The sequence below is a fragment of the Miniopterus natalensis genome, chromosome 10 (assembly GCF_054644295.1).
Source record: "Miniopterus natalensis isolate mMinNat1 chromosome 10, mMinNat1.hap1, whole genome shotgun sequence".
NCBI lineage: Eukaryota > Metazoa > Chordata > Mammalia > Chiroptera > Miniopteridae > Miniopterus > Miniopterus natalensis.
Genome location: NC_142090.1, coordinates 42,775,806 through 42,794,348, shown reverse-complemented (window position 1 = coordinate 42,794,348; position 18,543 = coordinate 42,775,806). Strand labels below are relative to the sequence as shown.

At 42.0% G+C, this 18,543-nt stretch overlaps 1 protein-coding gene across 1 annotated transcript in view; it reads left to right on the top strand.

Moving 5' to 3' along the window:
- Positions 1–9,863: 9,863 nt before the first annotated feature.
- Positions 9,864–18,543, top strand: part of PIK3CG (phosphatidylinositol-4,5-bisphosphate 3-kinase catalytic subunit gamma) — a 29,746-nt gene continuing 21,066 nt past the window's right edge. Inside the window, exons 1-5 of the mRNA XM_016204753.2 lie at positions 9,864–11,870; positions 14,567–14,632; positions 14,741–14,966; positions 16,376–16,479; positions 18,255–18,401. Of these exons, the coding sequence (XP_016060239.1) occupies positions 9,876–11,870; positions 14,567–14,632; positions 14,741–14,966; positions 16,376–16,479; positions 18,255–18,401 (2,538 nt within the window). The 5' untranslated portion in view covers positions 9,864–9,875. The remainder of the gene's footprint in view (positions 11,871–14,566; positions 14,633–14,740; positions 14,967–16,375; positions 16,480–18,254; positions 18,402–18,543) is intronic.

The window sequence follows — 18,543 nt, the reverse complement described above, 5'->3', positions numbered from 1 at the left end:
CACTATTTGGAAGCAGCTGGGTCCTGAATAAATGCTTAAAACAGCACAACCCCACCCAGCCAGCTTGGGACTATGATGTGAGAAAGATATAAATCACTGATATTTTGTTATAATGATTAATACAGCATGCCCTAATGAACACATTAGGACTGTTGCATGTGCACCAGACAACTCTTTGAAAGGTTAAAACTGAAGGGAATGGTATGTAGGGTACACTTCAATAGAGCTGTTAATCTAAAAAGAAAGTCCATCTCTATAGATTATTTAAACCCCACCCCTACTCCCACCCTACTACCCTGTTCCTAATTGTTTAAAAACTGCTACAGAATGCTTCTTGCCCTGGCAAAGGGTGGAGCAGACTCCAGAGTTACTTGCCTTTACTGAGACACACCCTATCTGCAGAAAATTCTCAGGTGAAGGGGAATAAGGAGTACAAACCCCCAGTTATAAAAAAAGGAATAAGTCACAGGGATGTAATATATAGCATAAGAAAAGTCAATATTATTGTAATAACTTTGTATGGTGACAGATAGTTACTAGACTTATTGTGATGACCACATGGTAAGGAACATAAATGTCAAATCACTATGTTGAATGCCTGAAACTAATATAATATTGTATGTCAACTACAATTAAAAAAAAAAAAAAAAGCAGACCCATGAAATGGGTATTGCAGTTTTAGGGGAGAAGAGGATTCCTACTAGGTGCAAAGAAAGGTAGGCACAGCCCTAGGCCCAGGCCACTGGTCCCGCCCTCCCTCAGATCCCACTGAGCCCCTCCACCACTTCCCCTGGCCCTGTGGGCAGCCTACGAGGAGGCCTGGGTTCCTCTGGAAAGGTTCCCTCAAGCCACAAAAGAAGGTCCTGCAGGGCTGTGGCCTCACTGAATCTGGAGCAAAGGAAGAGCTTGGCTCAGGGCCAGCACCCCCACCACCCTACCTACCTCCAGTTTACATTCCTGCACGCTTTTTTTAAACTTGGAGAGGCAGGGCATCCTCTTGGCTTCCTTTTAGTGGGATGTGACTCTTGTCAGACTCTAAGCCAAGAACCCAGGGCTTTGGAAAGACAATGTTCCATATAAAGACCTAAGAAGTAGCTTCTATTCTTATGTCACCCCCAGGGCCTCAGGACCAAGGCTGTGAGAGCAGGCTCCATTCAAGAGGTCTAAGGCTTCCTCTCCCCTAGGACCCTCTACTATGCCCTTGAACAGGAAAAAATCCCACAGATGAATCCCATCTTTGATTTGGAAACTACCTATTGCAAACAGTTTTGTCAGGATCATGGTATGTGTATAAGAGGTAGATAGTGACAGGTGAGACAAGTAGGTGATTAGGTAGCTGTGTAGGTAGGTAGCTAGATAAAAATACTTGACAGTCGGCAGATCATTCTAAAGGCAGGGTTCAGGGGATGAGTCTGGGTGTCCATTATATGGAAGAGTTTTTGATCACAAAGGTGTGGTATAGTCTTTGTTCCTTACATAGTTCCTTTTAATGCTAATCAAACTGGGTTCCTTCCCAAGCTCCACACTGCACACAATTTCCCTTCCAAGTTTCCTGTTTTAAGGTTTCAAGAGGAGGCAGGTTGCAGGGATTTGGGTTTGGTGGTTAGGTGAGAGGATGGGGATACCTGGGTTTGGGTTGATCTCAGCCTTCAGGAGTATCACCCAATATTCCTGTTGCTTCCTATAAATGTAAGGGATTTTCAAAAAAAGAGATAATCTATACAAGCTATCAATTTCACAAATGTTTGCTGAGGCCCTCACTTTGTGCATGGCAAGCACCATGTCAGGCCTCGGGGAATTCAGTGATGAGCAGAGCAGTCACTGTCCCCAAGCATTCACACAGTCTGGAGGAGGAGGCAGCCTAGTAAACAGCTGTTCTTCCCTGGGAGACGTGTTATGACAACAGCCACTTACCAGCAGTGGGACTTGCATCATCTGTAAATGGGCATGAGAGTAGTGTGGTGGGCAGTTAGACAGACATGAGCAGAGCAAGGATGATGGACCAGGTACAGAAGGTCAACAGGGCAGAAAGCCCCAGGTCCCTAGCAACGGACAATTGTAGGGTAGAACTTCACCCCCAAGGTGGCCTTTCCTCCCCTAGCATATCTCTGGTCATATGGTTTGGACCCCCTGACCTTTGCTCCCTAGAGATAACATTTAAGCCTCAGTTGTATTTCAGCCCCAGGCCCAAAAAAACAGCAAAACCAAACAAGCTACACCAAGGCTGCTCTCAGGACCGGCTGCATTGAATAATGACCCCCTGTCCTAATGCCAGCCAATCAATCAGTGGAGACCCTGAAAGGATACACCTGGAAAGTTGATGAATATTCTATTAAGATCTTCCCTTGGGACCTCCCCTAAAACCTCCACCCTTAAAACCCTTAGGACAGAGGACTCAGCATGCTCTCCCTCCCAGGGGCACAGGGGACACACCTCCAGCCTTTCCCTTTACCCCACTCCCTCCCCCCAGGCGTGTTACCATTAGTCTCCTCACTCCTAAGTTCCAAGGGCCCTTCCTTTACCTCTATAACTTGTTTCCTCAGCCCATTTCTTCTAGGAATTACTTTTCCTACCTCTGTGATTTTACAAATAAATGTTCTCTTATAGCCAGAGTCTTGGCTCTGAATTCTTTCCTAGCCAGAACTCAAGTATGGAAGTTGCTGGACCCAGGGCTGGTCTGACCCCACCAGTTAGAAATCGGGTGCCATTCCCATTGCCTATAACAGTAGTGCCCCTCTCCTTGGGACATTGTGAGGATTAAATAAATTAATGTATTAAAGTGCTCAGAACAATGTGAGACACATAGCTAGTGCTATAGAAGAGTTTGCTCTTGGTGGTGGTGACTAATGGAGGAAAGTTCCCCTAACCCTGTGATTCCCTAAACCAGAAAGCCCTCCCAGAGGAGGTTACACAAACTGAATAGAAGGAGATTTGGCCAAATGGCTGAAGGGAGGAGGGAATGGGGGAGGAAGAGGAGAGAAAAGAATAAGGGGAAGAGATGGAGCAAGATATACAGGTCTGAGTCAGACAGCTTCCCTACCCAGGAACCCTTCTGTGCCTGGCCCATCATCCTTGCTCTGCTCATGTCTGTCTAACTGCCCACCACACTCCTATCATGCCTATTTACAGATGATGAAAGTACAGCACAGAGAAGTCAAGTGACTTGCCCCTGGTCCCACTGCTGGTAAGTGGCCCTTGTCATAGCACTTCTAGGGCAGCACAGAGGTCTGGAGAGCACAGCAAGTGATAGAGCAGAAGTCAGTTTAACTCAAGTGCGAAGGTAATTTGGAAGAGGCCAAGAGTTAAGGATAGATCATAAAGGGTCTGTTGTATCATGCTAAGGAATTTGGATGTTTAAAAGTCCATTTATAGAAAAAAACTTTTCCAGAAATTTGGGAAGTACTTACTCAGCTGTATCAACAAAGTTTAGCTGAGCAGGGAAATTTAGAAAAGGGTCCTCAATGGCCAACTTCTGATAATAAGAATGGAGAATGTGTGGAATGTCCTACAGGCACCTGGATCTGGCTATAGATCCCTGGAGCGGTGACTGTCACTGATTTCCTATACCTTCTGGTCTCTGAACCTGGAGTGGCTCCTCTCTACTCACAGGGCATGATAATAGCCTACCTCCCTAATGGCATTCAAGAGTGCGACAAACTCTCCTGCTGTCCTCTGGGTACCCCTTTGTCCTTACTGTCAGAGCCCTAACATTTTGTTCTGGTGTCCATCCTTCTCTGCCATCCAAGAACTCAAAGGGGGAAATCCTGATTAGCTCAAACCACTCACGTAATTCTTTCTCCCTTCCCAGTAAGTGGCTGAGAGATAGATGGGCACTTGTCCCAGTTCTGGCCAGGGACATGAGGGGACCTAGAGGCTTCCAAGAAAGTTTCCCTTTCTCAGAAAAAGAAACACACAGGGTAAAAAAGAAACACTCTGCCTCTTCTTCCTCTGAATGTTGTGCTGGTATGTGACACCTGGAATTGCATGTCCTCTAGCTTATCCAACACAATAACTTGCATAGAATATAGTTAGATTAGTTTACTTTTCATTAAAAATTGAAGATTTATGACAACTTCCTATGAGATAAGTAGGATGGTTGTTATCCCTTTGGTAGATTAAGAAACTTAAAGAGATGAATTAGCATATATATTAGGCCTAGAGAATGAACAGAAATAAACCCAGGTCTAATGATTGCTGGTGCTTCCATAATACCAGGATTTTTCTCTTTCATCATACCAGATACAGACCTAAAAGCTTCATAAAGACTGGCATTCATGCCCAGACAACAAAGCAAGGCATGAAGGTCAACTAAATTGTTGGAGTAGATTAAAATGCCTTTTAGCATTTTTGTTCACAGTGCATAGGCCATCTGAGATTAAACTAAAAAAACATGAAAAGATGGATTCCAGTGCTTTTCAAGCTGATAGATACACATGTCTGAGTCAGACAGCTACCCTACCTAGAAACAATAGCCAATAACACAGCTTCCCAAGATGTGTGCCCCAAAAGGGTTCAGAGCCCTTGGGGATGCGGGCATTATCTCCAGCTTTGAGGAAACTCTTCACTTTACCCCAGTGTCATAGTCAGTTCTGCTGCTATAACAGAAGTGCCACAGACGAAATGGCATATAAACAACAGAAATTTCTTTATCATAGTTCTGAAGACTGGAAGTCTGAGATCAGAGTACAAGCATGTGTCAGGTTCTAGTGAGGGCTCTCCTCTGGGTTGCAGACAGCTATATTTGTACCATCGCATGGCAGAAAGAGGGCAAGGGAGCTATCTGAGGTCCCTTTTATGAAGGCAGGAATCTCATTCATTAGGCTCCACCCTCAAGGCCTGATTATCTCCCAAAGATCCCACCTACTAATATCACTACACTGGGGATTAGGATTTCAATATATGAATGGGCCTGGAGGACAAACAGTTCATTGCACCCAGTGTCCCATGCAAATGTTGTCACTATTTACATGTGCCAAGACATGAAATAAGTTTGGGAAACACATGCCTATCTTTTCATTTTTTTCCCATATCTTCCACTGCTGTCTTTTACAAACCCTCCATTTCAACAAACAGGTCCATTCACTGTTTCTTGAACTGTTTTGTTTGTTCACATTTTTTGGCTTGAAGACCTCCCCTATGATTGATTCCTCTTTCCTTAAATCCAGGGTCTCTCCCTGTATAATTTTAAAAAAATTTTATTACACTCAAAGTGACCTCCTCTAGTAAATTGTTGTAGTATATAACAAATATTATATACTTAAACCACTTGGCATATACACACTATCATATTGTGCATCTTATTTTTTCATCTGTGTGTCTTGTCTAACTAGACCACAATCTCTTTGAAGGTCATCACAAAGATCTTTCTCATAGAAAATAATTCATTCTTAATTTGTTTATTGACCATTGACACCTTACTGTGCCTTTATCTTCTAATTTGTTCTACCTTCTTGTTCCTGTGATAGCTGGATGTGATATAGAAGTTCAGACTATTTGATTGTATTCTTTTCCAACTCCAATGTAGTGTAGTAGTACTAGACTACTCTATGTAAAACATGGAGATTCACAGAAGAGAAAAAAAGGGAGAAAAGAGAGAAACACATTGATAAAACAGGAGAATGATAAGATCTAGGGGTTTTCTAACCTAAAAATCTGGAGACTAAAGAGGCCCTAACTAGTAAAGCATTCCTCTGCCTGGAGGAAGTATACACATAGAGGAAGGAGACACTGGCCATTATTTCTCCCTTGGAACATTTACTACATGTAGTCAAATTTTAGTAGCTATATTAGGATTTGGGGAAGAGCAGGGTACTTTTATTCTCTAATCACTAATAAAGCCTGAAGTATTTGCAAGTTTAGTCATAGAACAGTCAACTTTGCATAATTCTACTTAGCTGAGTAGTTCCTGCAGAGGCAAGGGGACCCAAGAGCCATAGTCTATCATTTCTGAAATAACGTGTGTGTGTGTGTGTGTGTGTGTTGTGTGTGTGTGTGTGTGTGTGTGTGTGTTGTCATCAGATGAGGATTGGCTCCTGGATGTCACTGAGCCAGGACAGGGAAAGAATCTGTTGAGGGACAGAATCTATTGATTGGTCTGGAGAACAGAGCTGGCCAAACTCATGGTCCCTCTGTGGTCAGTCCTACTAACCACAAATTCCCATCTAGGCCACCTACCCCCATGAACCCTTCCACACACTCTGTATGAAGCACAGCTTGGCAAACTCCTGCTGTGCGACTCCTTGGTCCCTCCTTCAGAACCAACCAAGAGAGCCAGCTTTGAGGCTTCTAAAGCTGCCAGCCTCCTAAGGAAGTATTCCTATGCAGGAATATATTTTGAGGTGCTAAGTATTTGGGACACAGCTTTTGAATTTAATAGTTTGACTGCTGATGTCAACTATTATAGTACAACTTGTGGAAAGCTAAGACCCACGGGGCCTATGTAAAAGGAGATAGATCATATCAATCATTTATCTTGATGTCAGAGTGATTCAGAGAACTTTTAATTATATACCTCCAAGAAACCTGTGAGGTCAACGCCATCCTACCTGTTGTCCTTGGGGTTCAACTAGTGTCCATGATAACCCAGGTGGGAGGATGAACTCTGGTATAGGAACCCTGGGATGGAGGAAAGGGGGCACTGGTTCAGGATCTGAGTGTGTTTGGGGGTTCTAGAAGAAATTGAGGTCACCTGAAAGATAGAGAATTACTCTAAAAATGATTTAGGATGGTTTTTCAATGGATTCTCTACTCTCATGACAATCAGGAGCCATCTCCCAGTGACTGATGGTGTGACAGTGCTCAGCTCCCTAATTCTACCATGAAACCAAAAACCTCCTATTTTGTCTGCACTCATTGCACACAGTAAGTGTCCACCCCAACACACACACACACACACACACACTGTACTTTCTGTTTCAGCCAGTGATATTTTGGACTCTACATGCTCTGAAAAAATAGAGAACTATCTCACCAAGCTAAGGAAGTAAGCTCCCAAACCTCATCTTTAAAAATGTTCAGCTTGATAACTCAGTCCCCTAGATCACTATTTTCTCTTCCCCCACCCTCAGTTACAGTGTTTGAACAAGGGATCATTTGAATTCCCATGAGGGAAAATTAATTGAATGTGCTTTGCAGGACTAATGGATTTAATTTGGCTCTTTAAAATCTTCCTACCAGGCTGTTTCTCTAATGTTGTGACTATTAAGTCTTTTCTTCTGCTTAGAACTAGCTAGAAAATATTTCATGTATTTATGTCTCATGAATGTGTATTTTTTGTTTGGATCTTGTAATTTTAATTTGTTTTAGTCTCTCACAATTATTAAAAAATTAGTTCAAAGAGTATAAAATATGGTAAACACTGTTCACTCTCATGCTTCACTCCCTGTGCTATTAACAGGAAATGCATTTCTGACACTTTTAAAATGAGCAATCACACGTATAATCAACTTGGTTAAAACTTCCTTCCTGGTAACTGCAACACTTCCTCTGCATCTGGATACGAAGGGAGACCCAGAAAAGCGGAAGAGTTTAGAGGCACACTGGGTAGGTTCGAATTTATTGTTTTCAAAAACCAAACAAATGATCCTTCAGCAGCATCGCCGCCACTGCTTTATCAGGTATTTTTTGCCCTTTCTATTTTTTGCCCTTTGTTGGGCCTGACTCGGAATAGTTACACTTCCTTCTCAGCTAGAATATTTTTTATCTGGAACTGTTGTCGGTTCTTGAAATGATACTACCACAGAAGGTCTCTGCTTCATTGTCTAGTCCAATCTGTATGTGTAGATATCCATAAAGTTGCAGCAATAGTTTTGCAGGTGCATTGGCCTTTTTTTGTTTTTGTTTGGGAGGAAAAGGGAGGGCACAGGAGCCTGTGTCAGGCAGGCTTCACATTCTTAAAAGTGCATGCCTAGCCATTATTGTACTCATCAGTGTTTCTAATGTCTTCTCTAAAAGGCGAATGCTTCATAACCTCGACCATGAAGGAAAGCAGTGAGTATTAGTCTGACTGTTTTCTTCTGCATCTTGTATTTTGTAAGATTGTTTGGGATCTGAACTGAGACAGAAGTTATTGCTGTGTACTTGTACGTTGCCTAAATTCAGACCTATTTTATTTCAAGTGTCAGTATGAATATATCTTACAGTTTTCTTCTTTGTTATTCTATATTGTAGCAACATTACAAACCAAATAGTATTTTAAGCTGCAAGGGACAGTGCTTTGGGACAGTTAGATTCATATATTTACTAATTAGAACTTCATAATTTTTTATGAGAGGGAATATTGACTCTAAAAGTAACTTTAAAAAAATAAATAAATAAAAAATAATTAAAAAATAAAAGTAACTTTAAGCCAAGATTTGAACAGAAGTTTCGCTCTAATGAAACTCGTCTTTCTTATCTTTTAATCAAACTCTTCTTTTTGGTGTGTGTCAAATGCTCCACTATTTCTTAAGGAAATAAGTAATTGTGAGTCTCATTACCAGTAATTTAAGTGAGTAAATGATATTTTCTGAAACATTAATTTTTGTGTCAATAGTTGTTTCTTATTTAAAATATTTTACAACATGATATTAAATATTAAAATAAAATAGCTTAGTTATATTTCAATTTTCATATTTTTAGCATTTTGATCATTATTTGCAGTTTCTTACTGCAGTATGTCAAATTTATACTTAAATGCTTTGTGAAGGGTAGGTACTCATTAAACACAGTGTGTCCCCAAAAAGTATACACACACTTTGAATAATTATAAAGGCAGTGTTTATTAAACTACATTTCAGTTTCAAAATTGAGCTATCAATTGTTAAGTGTGTATACATTTATTGGGACACCCTGTATTTATAGAAAAAGTGGATAAATTGATGAAAAGAAACTTGTAAATTTTCATTACAGAGATGAAAATATTAGAACAAAAAAGAAGTTAAATAATGAATTGGGATTCAAACAGCAGGTTACTGGAGCCCAGAAACCCTTCCTTCCATCCTATGGCTTCTCCACGGTCTAGTGCAGAGGAAGATGGAATAAACTGGAACAAAGTTAAAATTACCTGAATGTTCCCATTAAGAGAGTTCAGCTTTGAGTGACTCCCCTCAGACAGTGCCCTAACATAGCAATGAACCAGAACTGCATGATTCAAAATGTTTAATGTCTGCACATATTCTTGGCTGAAACTACCGATTCTGATAGTTTTGAGTTTTGTTAATAAAATGATTACCTTTCTTAACTAGAAAGGGGGGGGGGGGTGAAAAGAAAGACAGGAAGTTGACTGGGGAGTGGATTCCTGAGCCAGTCGGTGTGAACAGAGAACGTAAAGCGAGGCTAGGCAAGGTGTCCGGGTCCCGAGCGAGGCTGACGAAGAGGAAGTCAGTGGGAGGCCCGTCTTCCCAGGCGGGCGTCGCAGCGTTTCACAGTGCACCTTGCAAACCGGGGCTCGGTCCTGTAACTGGCTTGCTGTACTCGCCCGTGCGTTTCAGCACGCTTAAGGACAGGTACCCCGGGCGTTCCGTGTGAGGCACCGTGCCAGACGAGTGCTTTACGTGTCCCCTCTACTAAACTAAACTTCCGCACATAATGGTAGTAGCGAGAATGATTCTGAGCCCTCGCAGACCCATCGTCCGTGGCGAACCGTGTACGTACTACCCTGCTTAGTTCTCGGCTCCGCTCCGCCCGACAGACGGGAACGGGCTCGGAGGCCATTCCTCCAGTTCCCGTCAGCAGACACGCGGGGCGCGCCGGGCGGGCCCCGCCTCAGCCCCCGCATCCTCGTGCCCACCTCACTGTCGCTCTTCACCCCTTCTCCTGCCTCACAGCAAAACGCAGCCGTCAGGGCCGTCGGCGTGACAGAGCCCCCCGCTTCTCCGCCGCAGGTCGCGCGGGGCATGGAGCTGGGCAGCCGTGACCAGCCCGTGGTTCTGAGGGAGGACAACCGCCGCCGGCGCCGCAGGATGAAGCCGCGCGGCTCGGCCGCCAGCCTGCCCTCCATGGAGCTCATCGCCGTCGAGTTCGTGCTGCCCACCAGCCAGCGCAGCAGCAAGACGCCGGAGACCGTGCTGCTGCACGTGGCCGGCCACGGGAACGTGGAGCAGATGAAGGCGCAGGTGTGGCTCCGCGCGCTGGAGACGAGCGCGGCGGCCGACTTCTACCAGCGGCTCAGCCCGGACCAGTTCCTGCTGCTCTACCAGAAGAAGGGGCAGTGGTACGAGATCTACGACAAGTACCAGGTGGTGCAGACGCTGGACTGCCTGCGCTACTGGAAGGTGCTGCACAAGAGCCCGGGGCAGATCCACGTGGTGCAGCGCCGCCCGCCCCTGGAGGACACGCTGGCCTTCCAGCGGCAGCTCACGGCGCTCATGGGCTACGACGTCACCGACGTCAGCAACGTGCACGACGACGAGCTGGAGTTCACGCGCCGCCGCCTGCTGACCCCGCGCATGGCGGAGGTGGCCGGCCGCGACCCCAAGCTCTACGCCATGCACCCCTGGGTGACGTCCAAGCCGCTCCCGGAGTACCTGCTGAAGAAGATTACCAACAACTGCATCTTCATCGTCATTCACCGCAGCACCACCAGCCAGACCGTCAAGGTCTTGGCCGATGACACCCCAGCCACCATCCTCCAGAGCTTCTTCACCAAGATGGCGAAGAAGAAGTCCCTCATGGACATCCCCGAAAGCCAAAACGAACGGGACTTCGTGCTGCGCGTGTGTGGCCGCGATGAGTACCTGGTGGGTGAGACGCCCATCAAGAACTTCCAGTGGGTGAGGCACTGCCTCAAGAACGGCGAGGAGATCCACCTGGTGCTGGACACGCCTCCGGACCCGGCCCAGGACGAGGTGAGGAGGGAAGAGTGGCCGCTGGTGGATGACTGCACAGGGGTCACCGGCTACCATGAGCAACTGACCATCCACGGGAAGGACCACGAGAGCGTGTTCACCGTGTCCTTGTGGGACTGTGACCGGAAGTTCAGGGTCAAAATCAGAGGCATTGATATCCCCGTCCTGCCCCGAAACGCTGACCTCACGGTGTTCGTGGAGGCAAACATCCAGCACGGGCAGCAGGTCCTTTGCCAAAGGAGAACCAGCCCCAAACCCTTCACGGAGGAGGTGCTCTGGAACGTGTGGCTCGAGTTCAGCATCAAAATCAAAGACTTACCCAAAGGGGCTCTACTGAACCTCCAGATCTACTGCGGCAAAGCCCCAGCGCTGTCTGGTAAGGCCTCTGCAGAGACTCCCAGTTCTGAATCCAGAGGCAAAGCTCAGCTTCTCTATTATGTGAACTTGCTGCTCATAGACCACCGGTTCCTCCTGCGCCACGGGGAATACGTGCTCCACATGTGGCAAATATCTGGGAAGGGAGAAGACCAAGAGAGCTTCAATGCTGACAAGCTCACGTCAGCAACCAACCCAGACAAGGAGAATTCAATGTCCATCTGCATTCTTCTGGACAATTACTGTCACCCCATAGCCTTGCCTAAGCATCGGCCCACCCCTGACCCCGAAGGGGACCGGGTTCGAGCGGAAATGCCCAACCAGCTTCGGAAGCAACTGGAGGCGATCATAGCCACTGATCCACTTAACCCTCTCACAGCCGAAGACAAAGAATTGCTCTGGCATTTCAGATATGAAAGCCTTAAGCATCCAAAAGCATATCCTAAGCTATTTAGCTCAGTGAAATGGGGACAGCAAGAAATTGTGGCCAAAACATACCAATTGCTAGCCAGAAGGGAGGTCTGGGATCAAAGTGCTTTGGATGTTGGGCTGACAATGCAACTCTTGGACTGCAACTTTTCAGATGAAAATGTAAGAGCCATTGCAGTTCAGAAACTGGAGGGCCTGGAGGATGATGATGTTCTGCATTACCTGCTACAGCTGGTCCAGGTAGGGGATGCCAGTGTTATTTACAGAGCACTCTTCTCAAGGAATTTATTTGCATTTTCACAGGTGCCCCAGTCAATTGTCATCAGATGCCCTTTGTCCAGAGCATCATGATCTGTCAAAGCAGATCTGAAGAAACCACCTCAAAAAGTACCAAACTGTTCCATTTATTTTGTTGTTGTCTTTGAGGGTTTTCTGACAAGCATTTTGAAAATGTTAACATTTCCACATTTTAGGAGGACTGGCCCTGTGGGAATACTTTGTTCTTATTTATTGTATTAATGATAGATCCGATTTATGGAATGCTCCCTTCTGCCAAGGCTCCAAGTTATATACATGCTTTTTGTGTATTATCACATTTAACTCTCTCAGTAACTATGATGGAAGTCAAATTAATATTTTAATTATAAGGAAACTGAGGCAAAGAGAGGCTAACTCATATACCCAAGGTGACATACTTTCCCTGGGGTCAAGAGAGGCTACGTTTTCTTAGGAAGTTAAAGAACGGAGGAACAGTTCTCCTGCTCACTGTAGCCAGTCTCAGATTAGATGGTGCTGCTTGACAAGGATGAGGAAGTAAAGAAATTGGAATAGAAATTCTGTTTTAGAGTGCAGAAGTGTCCATTAATGCAACAACATGTACATAGAGTTTCCACTGTTCTGGACGCTGGATAATAGAGCAGTGATGAAAACAGAGCCCCTCTCTCCCCTGCTGTAGCTTGCAGTACATAGAGAAGACTGACATTAAATGATACATATACAAGCAGATATTTAATAACAAATTATGGTGAATGCTTTGAGGGGAAAACTACAGAGTAGTATGAGAAAATAGTTAGGGGGTCCTGGGAACACTTACTTTAGATTGAAGAAGCCAGGACAGTTCTGAATAGGTGATGCCTGACCTGAGATCATTAAGATTGTCCAGGCTAAGTGCTGGACACTAAATTGTCTAATTATTATTTGTATTGACAGGAAGGCCCTGGGGTTTTCTGATGAACATTTTGGATACTTTCCACTTTAACTCTGAATCTTTATCTTCCATTAGGCAGATACTTGAAACATTATATTTGGCCTTTGCCTTCTTCTATCAGATATATCCAATATTTTTCTCTGCCTATGAGTGCAGATACTAGCATAACGCTAATGAACACTTTAGAATAATCCAAGTATCTTCAGCCTTCTAGCTCTCCATAACAAATAGAACATAAAACAAGTTTGCATGAGATGTGTTCCAAGTCCCAAGGCAACCATGAATTATTTTACAGTGTCATTTTCACAAGTAAACTTTGCAGAATTGGAAAATAAATGGTTTTCTTGGAAGTATTTAAATGAAAAAGGTCAATAAGTAATACTAGCATTGAATTCGTGGTCATAAATTTGAAGAAGAGTAGTCATTTGTAAAATTATTTGAGACATTTTAAGATATGGCCAAATGACTCATTTTGATTAAAACAGGTTGAAAAGACTCACATTAGGGTTAGAAAATTAAAACATTTCTGAAGTAAGTACTGGTAGTGAAATAACTACATTCTCAGCTGGAGCTACAATGGCATATATTTGACCACACCCATGGAAAGCATCTTTGAAAGTATGGAGATAATTGAAATATTATCAAGTCAGTATTGATCACTTCCAAGCTGGAAAACCAGAGAAAGAAGTCGAAATCATCCCAAAAGCCCCAGACCCTAAAACATAAAGTAGAATGGGAATGTCTTCTGTTCCATCTGAAAAAAGGACAGACTGTGTCTATTTATTAAAAAAAACCTCTGAGATATTTAATTTTAAGCCTCCTCTTATCGTGTTTATGCATGATATCTACCCTTTGGCTTTATATATGCATCTATAATAATCAAACAATATTTGTTAGTCTGGCTGCTTTTAAAATTATGGACTATCACAGATTTATAGAAAAGTACAGAGAATGATATAACAGATATCATGCACCCACCAGGATTTAATTATTTTTCACATTTTATTGGTTCTTTTTCTTGAGTCATAGAGCTATCATCTAAGTCAGTATCTCTGTATTAACCAAGTGATATGAAAACTACTAAACACTACAAAACCTAAGGAAGCATATAAAATAAGAGATTTTTCAGACAAAAAGCTCTGTATACACCACAGCTGGCAAGGAGTAGTAATCATTCCGTATGGATTGATCCAGGCCTGCTGTTTACTTGCAGTAAGAAAGTGTGAGGCAGCTCAGATTTGCCAGTGAGGTGCCAGACACACGTCTTGAGCAGAAGAGCAGCAATAAGATTTTTAGGTTCTTCACATCTGACAAATATTTTTCCCCTTACATGTACTGCATCTCCACTGTCTGTTTTCTTTCCAACAACCTCACTTACCTTCCACTTTCACAGATTTGTTATAGCCATCTCCACCTTTCCCTTCTATCCTTCCAATCAATCAAGTAAGCCCTTAATGGGAGCAAAAGCCCTCCCCTCTTCGCCTTTGACGTTATCAAAAGCACATGACTGTGAGTCAAGAGTTCTGGCTTCTACTCCTGGTCCTTAAGCAAGTAGTTCACTCTGGCCCAAAGTGTCCTTGAAAAGAAAGGACTGACGTAACTGGTAAGGTTCTCATCACCCTAGCCATAAAAGCCCACCAAGGCAGAACACCAGTTTTCTCCATTTCCTTTTCCCTGATTAACCAACATAGAATGCAGGCCTACAAATGCCGATGTGTTCTTCCTTTAGGCTGTGAAATTTGAACCTTACCATGACAGTGCCCTTGCCAGATTTCTACTGAAGCGTGGTCTAAGAGTAAGTACTTCTTTAATAGTAGTGTGACATTTTAAAAGTTATGGGAATTGACTGATAGATCTAGAGCATTAGTCACAATCATTTCAACCATTTTGTTCCCACTCTCAGAACAAAAGAATTGGTCACTTCTTGTTTTGGTTCTTGAGAAGTGAGATAGCCCAGTCCAGGCACTATCAGCAGAGGTTCGCTGTGATCCTGGAAGCCTACCTGAGGGGCTGTGGCACTGCCATGCTGCACGACTTTACCCAGCAAGTCCAAGTAATTGAGATGTTACAGAAAGTTACCATTGATATTAAATCTCTTTCTGCTGAAAAGTATGACGTCAGTTCCCAAGGTATGGTAGCAGTATTTTCTTGGTTCTCTTTCCAAATGCCTTCATCTCCAAATGCCATCATCCCTATGATTCTTCTTCCTTCTGGAAGACAATTTGAACCTTCTAAAGGCAGCAAAGAACAAATGTTTTTAATCTTCTGTCTTCATGGAACAAGCAAATTTAAAATTCTCCCTTTACAAGTTAATATATTTTTAAAACTATATATATTTTTAATGATGGGTTTATGATAGATATTAAACTCTGAACATTTTTAAAGCATTATGCAGATGTAACATCTATTTTTAAGAACAATTGTGCACATATACACAAAGATTAATTCTTTTCAAATATTTACTTTTTTCTCCCTATCTTTCAATGTATGCATATAATTTTCAGATTTTCAGTCTTTTAAAGTAATGAGTTATTGGGAAGCTATTTAAAATTTTTGGCATAAATATGTATACATATATATATACCTCATAGGTATATATTATATATATATCTGAGTACTTCAAATAAAAAAATGTATATCACCTCTTCTATAAAGGCATTTTCCATATTGTCTTCTTATCCCTAAGAAATCCTGTCCCTGCCCTAGGAAAATTAATCACTTTCTCTGTATTCTCATAGTTTTTGGTTGATATTGCATTAAATTATAGTCATCTATTCATCGTCCTGGTCTGCTAAACTATATGAGCTTTGAAGCTAGGAAATATCTCTTATTCTTTGTATACCCACAACCAGCGGTATGGCTCATAATGGACACTCACTAATATAGTCAGCCAGTATTTTAAACTTCTGAATATTTAGAATTTCCACTTTTTCCCTTTGATTCCTTTCTAATACACCAATAATTCTCTGTCCTAAAAATAATAGTGGTAATGATGATCTTACTTTTATTTTTCTTGTAAGTAAGAAAGGGGAATATTTGTACTGGCCTCCAGTCTGTTATACAGGGAGTAATTTTTAATTTATGTATTTTGCCTTTACAGTTTTGAAGCTGTTACATCATCTCCACAGAGCCTAAGTTACTCTTTTGAAAAGATTTTACAGAACCTTAACTGAATTCTATTTAATATGGTCTTCGAGTGTCTGTTCCCCAAATCAGATGGCAGTTTAAAGTTTCACATGTTAGAAAGAAAACTACAGTATCAATTCCTTAGCATTATCTTTAAAACAGCCTTCTCTACCTGGTTGTCTTGATATCCCATATCTATTCCCCTGTTTCTATCCCCTGTTGTAGTATGTATACATGGTGGTTTTACTTCCAGAAAGCCTGACTTACCTTGCCCCCTCAAATGGATAGTTCCTCAAAGACAGATACCCTTTTCTCGTATCCACACCAGACCAAATGGCCTCAAGAAATGTTACACATGATATTGGTAATTTCTTGAACTCATATAACTCTTGTGTGCTTTTGACAATTACAGTTATTTCACAACTTAAGCAAAAGCTTGAAAACCTACAGAATTCGAATCTCCCCAAGAGCTTTAGAGTTCCATATGATCCTGGACTAAAAGCAGGAGCACTGGTGGTAGGTATCACCTTGATGTCTCCACGTGGCCTTTATGTCTTGAAAATGTCTGTCAAGTCCTTCTGTAAACACTAGATACTAAAAGCCTCAACACCAGGCAATCTCCCACCCATTTTGTTTTAAATCAGCTTTCATGAGGAATCATTTACATGCCATAAAAATTTGTCCACTTAAGTGTGCATTTCATCCATCACCACAATAAGATACAGAACGTTTCTATAGAAACGATATAGAAGAAGTTCTTTCATATCCCTTGTTTAGTTAGTCCTTTCCTCCTTCCATGCCCATCCCAGACAACAGATCTGCTTTCTATTATGTAATTTTGCCTTTTCTAGAATTTCATGAAGTGGAATCATACGGTATGTAGTTTTTGTATCTGGATTCTTTTACTTAGCATAATGCTTTTAAGATACATCCGTGCTGATATGTGTATCACTAGACTGTTCCTTTTTATAACTGAGTAGTATTTCCTTGTATAGCTATGTTACAATTTGTTTTCCATTCATTTCTTGATTAAATATTTAACAGTGGGCTAGTTGGGTCAGATGGTACATGTGTATGTAATTTTATAAGATACTGCCAAACTTCTTGTTAAGTGACTATGCCATTCATTTTATATTCCCACCAGCAATATATGTGAGTTCCAACTGTTCCACATCCTATCCAACACTTGTTATCATCAGTCTTTTCAAAAGACTGATGATAGCCATTGAAATGGTGAGAAGTGGTATCTCATTTTCGTTTTTATTTGCATTTCCCTAATGTTAAACATCTCGTGTGCCTATTTTTCATCTTCTCTTGAGAAGTTTCTGTTTACATCTTTAGTTCATTTTTAATGTGTTTTGCCTTCCTACACATTGGTAGGAATAATAACATATTAATATAGTTTCAGATTGGGTTTGCTTTTTTTTTTTAAAGATCACATCACATTTTTTATGCATATTGAATTCACTCCTAAGATTTTTTTATTTTGAAGTGAGTGGCTGCTAAGCCACATTTCCCACAAAATTCCTTGAGTTTACTTAGATGTATGGGAGTTTTTTTAGAGGGAGGAGGTGCTGTACCTGAGTGCTAGATTTCTGTTTACTGCAGTTAAATTTTATCTTATTATATTTGGCCTACTGCTTCTGATTCTGCAATAATAGTTTTTATTTATTTATTTATTTATCTATTTATTTTTAAATATATCTTTATTGATTTCATAGAGAGGAAGGGAGAGGAGGAGAGAGAGTTGAAACATCAATGATGAGAGAGTCGTCATTGATTCCTCCTGCTCACCCCTGACTGGGGATTGAGCCTGCAACCCAGGCATGTGCCCTGACCAGGAATCGAACCATGATCTTCTGGATCCTAGGTCAATGCTCAACCACTGAGCCACACCCAGCCAGGCTGCAGTAATAGTTTTTAGATATTGTGGTAGCAGTAGAATTCTTTTTTTCAAGTTAAATCTTAGTGGAAGGCCAAATATATAAACAAAGTTGCTCTGTACCAGAATCCTATGGGATGTGCAGAAAATGAGATCTTAGGCATCTTCACAGACTCTTAGGGTTCCTTGGAACATACTTTGAGAACCATTGGTTTAAGTGTTGTGAATTGCCCTTACTAGTATTTTCAGGTTTGGTGAGAGCACTTTCTGTATTTTTACCCAAATCATTGAAAATCATTTTCCAACTAGGAGTTTGTCCTGGTTATTTTTAGTAATACTTTGCAAGAAGATGTGTGTCTCCACAATGTGTATTCATTATGTATAAAAACATCTGACTGTTTCTTTCCAGGTTGAAAAATGTAAAGTGATGGCCTCCAAGAAAAAACCCCTGTGGCTTGAGTTTAAATGTGCCGACCCTACAGCTCTATCGAATGAAACAATTGGAATTATTTTTAAACATGGTGATGATCTGCGCCAAGACATGCTTATTTTACAGGTGTGCTACTATGAAGGAATTTTTTCATTATCTGAAAAAATAATTATGGGATATTAGATCTTAAAAAAATGCCTTCTATTCCCATTCTTCTATCTTGTATGATGAACAGTGATCAAAGATTATATAATAGAGAGTTTTCACT